Source organism: Anoplopoma fimbria, chromosome 23, assembly GCF_027596085.1.
Source record: "Anoplopoma fimbria isolate UVic2021 breed Golden Eagle Sablefish chromosome 23, Afim_UVic_2022, whole genome shotgun sequence".
NCBI classification, from domain to species: domain Eukaryota; kingdom Metazoa; phylum Chordata; class Actinopteri; order Perciformes; family Anoplopomatidae; genus Anoplopoma; species Anoplopoma fimbria.
The window spans coordinates 15,699,285-15,712,743 of NC_072471.1; the positions used below are offsets into that span (position 1 = coordinate 15,699,285).

General features: G+C 40.4%; 1 protein-coding gene across 2 annotated transcripts in view; it reads left to right on the top strand.

The window, feature by feature from the left end:
* Positions 1-13,087, top strand: part of ntf3 (neurotrophin 3) — a 37,013-nt gene extending 23,926 nt beyond the window's left edge. For both annotated transcript variants that reach the window (XM_054624676.1, XM_054624677.1), the window contains one exon: positions 11,359-13,087. In XM_054624676.1, the coding sequence (XP_054480651.1) occupies positions 11,359-12,231 (873 nt within the window). In that variant the 3' untranslated portion in view covers positions 12,232-13,087. The remainder of the gene's footprint in view (positions 1-11,358) is intronic.
* The last annotated feature ends 372 nt before the right edge of the window (positions 13,088-13,459 follow it).

The following is a 13,459-nucleotide window of genomic DNA, read 5'->3' on the forward strand; positions in this document are numbered from 1 at the left end:
GAGGGGGGAGTAATGTCAGAGGGAGGGGGAGGCGGGCTGGACCACGGACCTCATCGTCCTTGAGCCTCCTTAGATGAAACTATAAATGGAGCAAAGGGAGGGGGGGAGACAAACATTGTTAACTTTGTCTTCGAAAAATTAAATCTAATTTTTTCTCCTTGGACATTTTTAACTGTATTTCATTTGGACACGATGTCCCCACAAATGCCTTCTGCGATCATTTGGGCTCCTGATGTGTTAAATATAGCATGGGTCTTGTGATGGAGGGTCGTTTTTTTTTTTCTTTTTCTTCGTGTGTGTAGCAGGTCATTGAGTTCCTCCCTGGTCAATTTGCTTCAAGTTATTGAATAAGGGCTTCTGTGATTGAAATAAAAATCATGAAGATATAATTTAGGAAATAGTAGAAGAAGAGACACAAGAGAGTGTTTAAAAGAAAGTAGAGGGTAAAAAAAAATTGAGGCAAAACTTAAAAAGTATTTGCACCACCTATGCCATGTTTTACCTCAGTACATCTAGTCCGTGCACCAGCACAGTCTTTTCTTTTGTTTTTACCGACTGCTGATTATTTATTTCAATCTTGTTTGTTGTTTAATAATGTATCAGCTACAGAGCATTGATTTGCAGCATATGAAAAAAACTTATCATTTTAAGTTCACAAGTCATTTGTGATGACTTTTTCACAAAAAATATTAACAATACAAAATAATATAAAAATTTACTTTAAAACATATAACAGACAACTAGATTACACAACACATTTCCACAATGGTACTTGACGATGATTCATTTCCCTCATGATGAAACACCTTTTTATCCTCATTATGGCCTCTTCTCCTGCCTTCATCCTTTTCCTCCACACCCTCTTATGTCCCAACCACCACCCTCTCCTCTTTTCCATCCTTTGCCTTCATCTGAGGTGAAAGCTTATCAAGATGGCACAAGCCCTGACCCCTCCTCAGACGTCTTTCTCTTGTGTGTCATTGAATCAAGGTAGATAAGATTAAACACTTCATCCTTAGTCATTGTGGTGACTGATTAGTTGTCATAGAATCAGCAGCTCTGAGTGTGAGGGCCTTATACGGACCGTTATGTTGAAGACAAAGCTCAGTCTTAAGGCTAATCTTTCAATTTACCTGTCAATTATGTTCTAACCCTCGTCTACGGTCATGAGCTCTGGGTGACTGAGAGGATGAGAAAGCGGATACAAGGGTGGATCAGATCTATCGCTGTGCTTGTGCAAGATTGAAATGTGTTGCAAGTGCCGACATGTGCAGCTTTTTGGGTGCACATGTGATGTAATGACAACCAGTACTGAAAATGATACAATACCATTGGCTAAGGGGATTAATATACACAATACTAGGGATGCTCCAAATTTGCAATTTTTTGGGGTGTTTCTGATTTCTAATTTGTGTTAAAAGTCTATCCTGCTGATTCCGATTCTTGCCGACTCTGATATTCCTTCCAAGAACTATAAATGACAGCAAGGTTTGAGACAAATCTTTATATTGCCGTCTCGGAACCATTCCAAAAAAAAACATTCAATCATCCCAAAGTCAGTGTAAATGGTCAAACAGTCTTTATTTTATCATTTCTACTTTGTTATTCTCATCTATACTGGTTATTTACATATAAAACACAATTAAACAATTTGATTAAAGAAAAATCTTGACATTAGTAGTTTTAATGAGGTATTATAAGCTGCTTAGAGGCTGCTTAGAGGAGCGAATAACATCTCTGGGTTCTGTTATTCGCTCTTCAAGAAGTACTACCCTGAGCCTTCCTTGTAGCACTTATTGCATTCGTATTAGTTTGTTGCACTTATTGTATTCATATCAGTTCGTTGCACTTATTGTATTCGTATTCGTTTATTGCACTTATCCTATTCGTAGTAGTTTGTAGCACTTATTATATTCGTATTAGTCTGTTGCAATTATTGTTTTCGTAGTAATTTGCCTCTGCACTATACTTTTGCTCTGGTTTATGCTTTGAGATGCTTGTTTAAGAAAGGAGATGCACTTATGACTTCTGGTGACTAGTAGTTCTCTTGAATACCTATGTTGAATACACTTCCTGTAAGTCGCTTTGGATAAAAGCGTCTGCTAAATGACTGTAATGTAATGTAATGTAATGTAGTGTTAGGACGTTAACCAGTTCATAATTCCTTGAAAACAACTTGATTTATTGACGATTCTACGCAAAAACTACATGTTACAGGATTAAAATGCACTCCGCCTTCCTCTGACGATTGGGAAGTTGACCTGAGCAATGCAAAATACAAAATTGTCCATACGTATGGTAACACACATGTTGTCAGCAGGACTATGTAGACCTCACTGGAGTGATTAAAATAGAAGCAGATCTGTTCCTGTCAGACGCTTGTGACGGAGCCAGCTGAAAAACAGAAATTCCTCCTGTGTAGCCACGTCATCATAGTCTACAGCTACAATAGCAGCCGGCGTGCCATGGTACCGTGGCTGGAGAGCTGCACCAGAATAGTCAGCCAAGATAAGTAGTCTGGTTCACCGGCACCACCACACAGAAAATGCAAGAAAAACATCGAGCAAACATTCATGTTAAATTAACGGGAGTCACAAGGGGCGTTTGTGGTGGATGCAGTGCGACAAAGCCCCCAAACCCTGCATTCCAGTTCCACACAGTTCTGTGACTATTTTCAGGCCCAAGGAACCATCTGAAAATCACATGAAAAATAGATTTTCCTTGAGCAATTACCCATTTAAGTGTGAAGCAGAACACTCTTGAATCTGCGTGCTGCTGTGGCGAATCCCTTCTTGTTTGAGTTCAGTTTAAGGAAAACTGTGAGGTTACTAAAGAGATGCTGATGGTGACCCCCACCCTAAAATCAACAGGCTGGTAACGAGCACCCATTCATGTTTACTAGAACATCGCAGAAGCTCTGATGACCTGCAGATGAATGTGAGGAATTTTGGTAGTTCCCCCCGAGGCTTCAGATGTTTCTTCTTGCCAGAACCTGCTCCTTTAGTCATTTACAGTACGAACACAGCGCAGGAAACCACCACGGTCTGAATCAGATAAATTGGGTTACGTTACAGCTAAAAGGATTAAATGGCCCTCTGTGGTCTGCGAAAAACGTTCTGACCTTTTTGGCCAAGGGAGCAATTTAAATCCACCAGGAAATCTGGGATTTGCTCGGACCTCAAGCTGGAGGCAACGCTGCTTTTTAATACTTCCAAATGTTGCATTTTGGATGAACAGCCAGGTTGTAACCTCATCTGATATCTGTTTAGACTGACTGCAGAAGCAGTAAAGGTTGGGGTTGGCTTTAAACAAACTGGTTTCTGAGGAGGGTTGTTCAAACATGTTAAGTGTTTATACCTAATACGTCACATTCGAAGGAGGAGGAAAAAGTCTGTCATCATGAGGTGGGGGGTTGAACCATACAAATTAGAACAGCGGACAACAGTAACGTAATGCAGTTTGTTCCATTAGCTACAAACAGCGGGATCAGGCGTCACCATGTTGAGAGCCATCGAGAGGCAACCAATATGTTCGCAATCCATCTATCTAAATAATTTGTACAGATGCTTTACAAAGTATTCAACAAAGTATTATAATCATCAGTTGCATGGTGGTGTAGTGGTTAGCACAGTCGCCTCACAGCAAGAGGGGCCCGGGTTCATTTCACGGACCAGACGGCCTTCTGTGTGGAGTTTGCATGTTCTCCCCGTGTCAGCGTGGGTTCTCTCCGGGTTCTCTGGCTTCCTCCCACAGTCCAAAGACATGCACCTTAGGTTATTCGATAACTCTAAATTGCCCGTAGGTGTGAGCGTGAGTGGTTGTTTGTTATGTACAAATCAAATAAAGTTTAAGAAATTGTCAATTTACACATTTTTAGTGATGGTTATTTTAATGTATTACCGCTTCTCTTTTAGTCAGATCACAAATATGATTGCAATCCATCTTGGTTTTCTCAAACTACATAAGAATCAGTATTGGTACTACTCCACTCCAGTTGTGGATACATGTGGAATATCATGGACAAAATACTGAACATTATGACTTAATCATATGCACTTATTTCAAATTTGATATTGTACATACAAAGCTATACGCAACTCCTCATATAATCCTACCTGTTTTGCACCTTATTGCACCTTATTTTCTACTTTGTAGAAGGGCTGCACAACAGTTTCCCTCAGGATGAAGAGAATCTTATCTTACCTCATCTCAACTTATATGAATCCAGAGGATGCTGGTTATGCACCTGTGGCTGTTTCAGACACAACGAGGACTTCATTTGAAGCATTCTGACTTCTTAACCGTTACAAAAGACACCACAGTATAGTCTTTCCATTTCATTGTTTAACCGTTCAGACACCCCGACCATTCCATAGGACATAACACTTTTCCTAGATGTCTGGATCTACGAGTACTGTCATGTGACTTTATCCAAATGCACAGACTTATTTGATTGGATGTCTATAAGCCAATCACAATGTCCCAAATCATCTAAAGTGGACTGCAGTAGAGCCGCACACCCCGTTTTCCAGAAACCACGGCCAACTGTGAGGCACATTTACATCTATTATTGTTAAAGTTTATAATATGTGTTTGAACTGTGACTAAAGTGCACATGAGACGTTATATTACTTACACAAGTCAAAATATCACATGAAAGATTTATAACTTTTACTCAGGATGAAAGAAAAATGATCTGAATGTCACTAGAAGACAAAAAGGGAAATATTGTTTGATTTGTTCTGACTGTTCCGATTTGATATGTCAATAACCTTATAATGCATCCTGTCGATTATCCTATTTTATTATATTGATATAGTTTGATTATTTTATTTTTTTGCATTGATTACATACTGCCTCCAGATGTGAGTGTCATACAAAAGCAGACTGAAAGACAGGGAAACAAGCAAAAAGAGTTTGTCATTCATTATCAACTCTGTGGTCACACATTATTATTATTAATATGTTATATGAATATAATAAACAGATTGTGTCTGTTATTTCATTCACCTTCATGCCTATGAAACAGGTGGACTCATAATATCCAAACTGTGGCTGCACAGCGATATATTTTATCTTTAGCGGAACATTAACATCTGTCAGCCTTGTTATTCTTCACTGCTTTCTTCTCACACGCACACTTTGACTTCAACAACTACATTTATTCCCTAACGTTAAACCAACACCTAATTATAAAACAAACCCTAAACCCAAGTCCTAAAATATTTTTTTACGGAGGTGAGGATGGGCAAAGTGTCCTCAGTGGGGAGGTGTTTCCTAATTTCACTGTCCTTGTACAGATGCTTATCCTGTACAATAAGCGTGGAAAGGCAGGACATATATACGACAAACACACACACACACACACAGTCTCATCATCAGCCTGCCCACTAAGGGAGTAAACTTTGTACTTTGTTAGCCTGAACAAGTCTGAATGTCAACACCATATACTACAGTCAGGGCTTCTACTTCTTCTTCTACTGTTGCAGAAGAAGGCAAAATGAATTTGTCTCACTGGATGCAGATTTCACAGGCCAGGCGCCTGATTAACAGAGAGATCCTTATTCTTACGTTTGGATTAAAGCACCAAAGCAGAGGCAAAGAAATTGAGCTAAAAACACAAAGTTTGTGTAAGTGGTTAATGTCATATTGTCAAAATAAGGGGTCTAATCAAATCTGCTTCTCTGAAGGACAGAGTGTTCTAGGCTGAGTAGCATTATCGCAAAGCACATTAAGCACCACGAATATGAATAAACCAGATGTAATTTAAAGGGCAGATGCTGCTTTTGATTTAATTAAAGGGGGCATATCATGCTCATTTCAAGGTTCATATTTGTACTTTGGGTTTCCACCAGAACATGTTTACATGCGTTAATGATCAGAAAACACATTCCTTTTCTCATACAGTCCGTCTGAATATACCTGCATTCACCCTCTGTCTGAAATGCGACGTTTTAGCGCCTTTCTCTTTAAGTCCACCTCAAGTCTGCTCTGATTGGCTTAAGAGAAAAATATGGCCCATGCTTGCAAAATGATTTCTCAAGCCGTGGGAAGAGATTCCCAGATGAGGTGGTGGTATATTCTAATGAGCCTGCATATAACTAGGCCTGTCACAATAAATACTATACTGACTTATTGTATCATATATGGACATGACCTCCATCTTCTTCGATTGTTTACATAAGAATGTCACCAACTTTTGAGCGAACATTATGCCAGAATAAACCCCCATTATAAGACTTGGGAATTGCGTAAACTTTGACAGAGCCTGTGATTCCATTTTATTTTTTGTTTGGGTCCATTGGTTTTCATTTATTTATGTTTGATTTTTTCTCTCGCAAAATTAGTTATAGTGACAGACCTTCGGGTGGCATAGGAAGGGGAGCCAAGTCTGAATGGCTTGTTGATTACATCTGATCTAGGCAACCCACAAAAACATTACTGGGATGTCTTATTACACAGTTTATTGGTTGGTAGGTTCTCCGCATACCCAATATGCACACAAAAAAAGTGAAAAAGTGAGTTTTAGCTGCGTGTCTTTGTCTGGGCTGTGAAGTTTTGTGTGCTAGTTAACCATCACCTGTAGATCAATAAATAAATCAATAATACTCAGTAATCAATGCTTCATTTGTTTAGTCCATGAATCTCATGTGACAGCTGAAATATAGCATTTTAAAGAGGAAAATCATTGCGTAACGCTGCTGAATCTCTGAACTGCTGGCTGTCGAGTTTTACAAAAGGAATAAGAACGCATGGAAGTAAAAAAGTGAAAGGATTTATAGATGCTTAACTGCAATGAACATTTAAACAGTGTGTGTGTGTGTGTGTGTGTGTGTGTGTGTGTGTGTGTGTGTGTGTGTGTGTGTGTGTGTGTGTGTGTGTGTGTGTGTGTATTACGTCTAAGTGTTTATATTTTAATGTGTAATGACTCTAAGAAGAAGGGGTTGTTTGAGGGTTAAGACTTATGTGTCAGGGTTAAGTTGTGTCAAGGTATTGAGTCAAAGGTACTAGTTTGTGCAATTACACATGACTGAGCAGAGTTTCCAATATTCAAATTGATACTTCTCTTTGGACAGAAACAGAGAGAAATGAGCTGAGTGTGTTTTTGTCTTTTCTGAGCCATTGATTGTAAGGTGACATTGCTGCTGAACAGATGCCCCTCCCTCCCTCCAACAGCTTTATCATCCAGCCATAACTATGCTGATGGGAACAAATCACCTCTTTTAGTTTGCAGCCATCTGTTTGTCCATTATAAGTTTATTTTGAAAAGAGACTGTATGCATGTGACTAGAGGAAACTGTTCATTTCCTGTGAACACCAATGGTTATTTCGAAAAGACAATATACAACAAAAAAAACCTGAAGCTACACAGGTAACTAGAGCATCATAGTTTGAAGCGCGGTGCCAATGACCAAGCGTCGGTATTTGATGAGTTGGGCGTGAGAACGTGTGTGCGTTGCATTGCAACATTACAATGACTAATGCGAAACATAAAACGCGCATCACCACCTGCTTCTCTGTGGGAATACTATTATTACACCGGGTGACACAGGAGAGAAGTATGCTGATACCCGATTTTGTCTTTTGAAGGGAATACTGGTTTATAAGTCAGGTTGTCATGCAAAGTAAAGCTAGGTTTGACAACCCACAATTAAAGAATATATATATTAAAACAAGCCCATACTGGTTAGCATTTTGTCTTTTAAAGTTGTGTTCAAGCGGAGAAATACTGTACGACTGTGCATACCTCACTTTTCCGGACTACTTCTCTCCATATTCACACAAACACATTCACTGCATGTATAGCTGCGAAGCACAACCAAAGCCATACTGATGCTGTATTAAAAAGTAACTGTCCAATCACTGTGCACACCTTGTTAATGGTTCAGGGTTAGCAGAGCAGATCTTTTGTGATACATTTTGTGACTCGATGACAGCCTCACATGGCCTGTGCTGTTAGAAACAGAGGAGCCTCTGTCCTTCTTGTGATAGTTAAGGGTTTAAAAAAAGTGTATTATTTGAGGCGTTCACAGCTGTTAGAAACCCCCTGCGGTGAACTTTCTAGTGCGTCAAACCAACTAGTCATTTTGGCAATAATAAAACACAAGAGCGACTCGTCTTGGAGGATAGTAGAGCACCTGAAGAGTTAAAAGGGAAGCTGCATGGTTTTAATGGTTTTAACTGAACTTCCGGCTAGAAGTCAGAGAAAGACAATTCTTCTAGTGACAGCTGAGGAGAATTCCAGACATTGGTAGCTGGAGTATCTTTGAAATTAAAGTGCTGAAGAAAGGTGGAGAGTTACTTTGAAACAGGTTACTTGGACAACAGTTAAGAAGGTTACTAAACTTGTTGAATGTACGTTAATTATGGCGGAACGCAGTCTCTCTTGCAACAAACGATAACGTGACAACTTGTATGCCAAAGTCACTAGTAGTGATCAAGTGACAAACCAACCACCTCCGCTACACCCACGATCCACATCTTTGTCTATTTTTGGGGTCGCGAGTTAAGCTGTGTCGTCGCTGTCAATATGGCGACGTTCAGAGCCAACCACTTTGAGCTTCCCAACAGCTATTCAGAAACCTATTGGTGACGTCATGGAGACTATGTCCTTTATACAGTCTATGGTAGTGAAGAACCCACAGGACACCCTGAAAACTTGGTATTTCACCTGGGAAAAGTGCCTTACGTATTGTGAGTGTTTTGCGCATTCACTTTGACTCGCATTGGCTCTTCACTTTTTTCGACAAGCTAACAAAACATACTAAGAAGTTGTTTATTAAACTAATCTTTGCCTTATCTCCAAAATTAACCCTACCTCGGTTTGTTCATCTGTATCGTTTTCATCCGCAGCAAGTAGTGGTTTCCGGTAAACAAGTTCTGATAATCTCACTGTATGCAACCTTCCTAGCACCAAAGTAAGACACATAAAGTTGGCAGCTACTCGGTGAATGAAGTCTAGCAATAGAAGCTAAAGAGCCAGATATTTCCCTCCGGAGTTGGTGGAGACCAAAACAGTAAAAGGGAGAGTAAATATTGGATTTTGTTAGGTGGCCAGAAACATGACCGCTATCTGCTGTATGTGCAAATAAGTAAACTTGCAAAATATGTTGCCATATGAACTCTTAATGTGATTATATGTCGATGCTGTTTGTTTCTGCTGCCCCTAAGTGGCTAGGAAATCCTTGATTGAAGGTTTAAAGTGGGAGAAATCTCCGGACTGATGGTGAAAACTTGGGCAAAGGAAATTAATGAAAAACACTCCCTAGTGTCCCCCCTAGTCAAACTGACCGATGTCCAACAATAGAAGACAGTGGCTGCAGTTTGGCTTTGCTAATAAGTTTAACATTTATTAGGCTAGTCAACTTTAGTAAAATAAATGATATAAACAAGATAGAAACAGCTTTTCTGAGAACTAGGAGAGGTAATATCTTTTCTCTGAGGTTTACACCGCCAGCACATCCTGACCCATGCTGATTAGGAACCAGGCATGTGGTGCTTAAACATCTGCTTTTGTGAGCATGCACAAACACAAACTTGAGAAAAATGCTCTCTGACACCGTGTCATACTATGAACTCCTAATGATCCCCACAGGGTTTTTAAAAAACTCTTCTGGGAGCAATCATCATTAAAAAAAGAGACAAAACAAACTGAAAAAGCTGAAACTCTTTCTGGCTGGATCATATGACTGGGTGTGCCCCAATGAAATGTAAGAAAAAATGAAATGTCCCCATTGAGTGGAACGAGCCAAGAAATGACAGATGATATTGCAGTAAGAGTAGACATTTCAGGTAGGACTCGTCATATTTCTGGCATTTTTGGCTCGGACTGGAGGAAGTAAGAGATGAGCCGGCAGCTATGGTGGTGAGATGCAAGCCCTGACTAACATTTCCAACACTACTCAGGAAGACAGTGTTCGGTGCGTTTTATATTTATACAAAATGAACTTCCTGATTATATCTCGCAGACGAGCTGTTTGTCTTATTGAAATCCTATTAAACAAAAGTAAAACAATTTGACCTAGGCTATCTCACTAATTATCCAACAGTTTTGGGTTACAATGGTTTTTGCTGGCACTGTTCAATATGAAGCAGGGCGGCACCTCCCAGAACCATCCTGCTCCTCCCCGGATTAGAACTGGCAACCTTCCCATCCCAAAACTGCCTCTCCACAAAGTAAACTACAACTGCATGTTAAAAAACAATTACCGTGAGTAAGAGACAGCGACAAGATAACAAAGTGTGTGTCTGTGTGTGTGTCTGTGTGAGCCAGATTTCATTCTTGTGTTGAGCGTTTTAGATGTGCTAATTATGGGTGTTTTATGGCCACATGGTATGCTGTACATGTAGCAGCACGTCAGCTCCCATAGCTGTTTGTTCATACACACACACACTCACACACACAAAGGCTGCTGCTGTTATTTACATTGTGGTAACAGAGTTTAAGGTTCCCACGAAGCCACAAATGTATGCCAAATTAGCTATAAGATATTCCTGTTTTCAATGTCAACGTAGACATGCAGATCACTGAACTAGTTTGATGCAACAGCTGTCTGTGTAAATGAGCTTGCCAAATAAAAATCAATAATGAACTTCCTATTGTTTATAGAAAGGCATCGACCCTTTTTACTTAACAAGGGTAAAAAAGGGGTCGATGCCTTCATCATTTCAAGTGTTGATTGTAGAAAGAAATGTTATGTCTTTGTCCCTCTTCTTATATAACATCACCTGACTTACCTAAATGCAGTCTTGCACTTCCTGGCTCAAGATTACACAGGTTAAATACAAATGAAAGTACTTTTCATTGGTTGAAATACATTCACTGTTTGTATTTTAACCAATGAAAAGTACTTTCATTTGTATTTAACCTGCATCAAACAAACACAGGACTTTCACCCAGGAGACAGCTGTTTGTGTCCCATGTGAAACCAAGTCAACGTTGACTTCTTTAAATAAACTCTGTTACGTGACTTAACATACTTAACTACATCAAGAACATGATGTATGTAACAAACTTATTTTATTTAAGCCGAAACCATTCTTTACCTTAATCTAACCAAGTAGTTTTGTTGCCCAAACAGTGTATGATCGCTTGTGTTGCTGGATATTTGTAGGGGAATGGAATGAATTTTATAAATAACTTTTCATAAAATATCATACTCAACATTGTATGAGGGTACGTTGCCTCATGCAGTATCTTTGCCTAATGACTTCCCCTCTCCCCTCGCTGTAGAGGGACTAATGTGTTAAATGTGAATTAACAAAAAAAACTTTAATTCATTACCGTAATGCAGACAACCAGGAGTATAGCCTATCTCTTAAAAGTCTATCTCTCTCTCTCTCCTTCTGTCTTTGCAGATCTTACAGGTGAATCTAGTGATGTCCATCTTGCTGTATGTGATGGTCCTCGTGTACCTCTATGGTATCCAGGCGACCAACATGGACAGCAGTCGCCAGGGGCAACAGCAGCAGCAGCAGCAAACAAGTCCCGACCCCTTAAACTCCCTTATCATCCAGCTGCTTCAGGCGGACCTGACGAGGGGTAAGACCAGGGGGAACCAGAGCCAACAGGGGAAAAGCAGGGACACCGAGCCCCCGGACATGCTGCCCCCCCACCTCAGCGCAAACCTACCTTTGGAGGAGCAGGGTGATTCGGAGCAGTGGGGGACAGGGGGTCGCAGCGACGGTGCTGCCGACGAGCAGGTGATGCTGTTGAACTCTGACCTTCTCAGGCAGCACAAGCGGTACAACTCGCCTCGGGTGCTGCTGAGCGACCGGCCGCCACTGCAGCCACCGCCATTGTACCTCACGGACGATTATGTGAGTGGAGGATTGGACGGGGCAGCGGGAAACAAGACGCGGAAGAAGCGCTACGCCGAGCACAAGAGCTATCGTGGGGAATATTCTGTGTGCGACAGCGAGAGCACATGGGTGACGAATAAAACCCATGCAGTGGACATCAGCGGTTACCCTGTCACCGTCCTGGCCAAATTTAAAGTCAGTCCTATTCAGGACATCAAACAGTTCTTTTATGAGACACGGTGTCGGACCCCGAGGCCCTTCAAAGGCGGCTGCAGGGGCATCGATGACAAGAACTGGAACTCGCAGTGCAAGACGACGCAGACGTACGTTCGAGCGCTGACGCAGGTCCGCAATACAGTGGGCTGGAGGTGGATACGCATAGACACTTCCTGCGTCTGCGCGTTGTCAAGGAAACGTCGTAGGACGTAAACAAAAAAACGCAAGCCCCGCTGGTGACTACTTATTTGGAGTTCTACTTCCTGTATGGAATTTTACTTCCTGTTCACGGTGCTCCCCACCACAGGACGATGTGTCATGGTGGTGAAGGGCAACACTCTGCTCTAAACTGAAACTTCTACTGAAGAAATCTTGGGTCCGTTTAAATGATATTTCACTTTAATGCGCTGGAAATCCACAAGCCAGGCGCAGTGCCGCTGTTACGGATGAACTCGTTTGAGAAGGGCTGGGTTGGGAGGGAGGGAGTGTGTGAGGGGGAACTGTACATATAAATTATTTAAATTATATGAAATGCATGTAGTTTATACATGTTTATCTATCTATATATGACGTATGAATATATTTGTGTTATTTATTGAAGGAGGTCTTCGTAAAAGGAAGAAAATGTCTACAAAAAAAGGAATGAAACAAGCTATGAACTCACTTTGAGACTTTAATACGGAGCTGGGCTGCAAAGGTGCTTCACGGTAAGATTTTACATGTGCCTTGACCAGTGTGGCTGCAAAGCAGAGATAGGACATGGTAATTCAAAGACAGCAGTTACCGCACATTTTTTGGAGGGATGTACCTAAAAAGACATCCTATGACGAAAAACACAGATTTGAGATTTATGACCAAACATACATTCACACCGCGTCCACCACCAATTGTCCTTTCAGTCTTCTGGGAGACAGTTTTGACGAAATAAAAAAGAGGAATTCCTCTTGTGGAACCTGCTGGCAGTGACTGACGGAGATTCAAGAAGATCAAGCTGTTTGGTTTTCATCAGACCACCTTGACTCTGTTCACCACGTTTTACTCTCAACTGTTATCATGAGATGTTTTTGTTTCTTCCTTTTAATAAAAAAAACTATATTTCTTAAAGTTGGAAACATTTTATTGACAAATACCAATTTAAAAAAAAAAAAAAAAAATATGGTGACAAAGCTTGCATTGTGTAGGTTATACAATATGGTATTGCTTATACAAATAATATTATTTTCAGATGGGCTTGGGGAAAAATAATTTAAACCCTAAAACATGCGTACTACCAAACTATGAATGTTGGGATTTTAATTGATAAGGGACACCACTGTAAAGCTTTTGACATGATTTTAAGGAAGTCGGAATTTACTAAAATGGAATAATGCATTTTTAGTTTTGCTTTCTTTCTGGGATTTGTTGATAATACCAATCATATAGATTAACACCAGTCTCATCC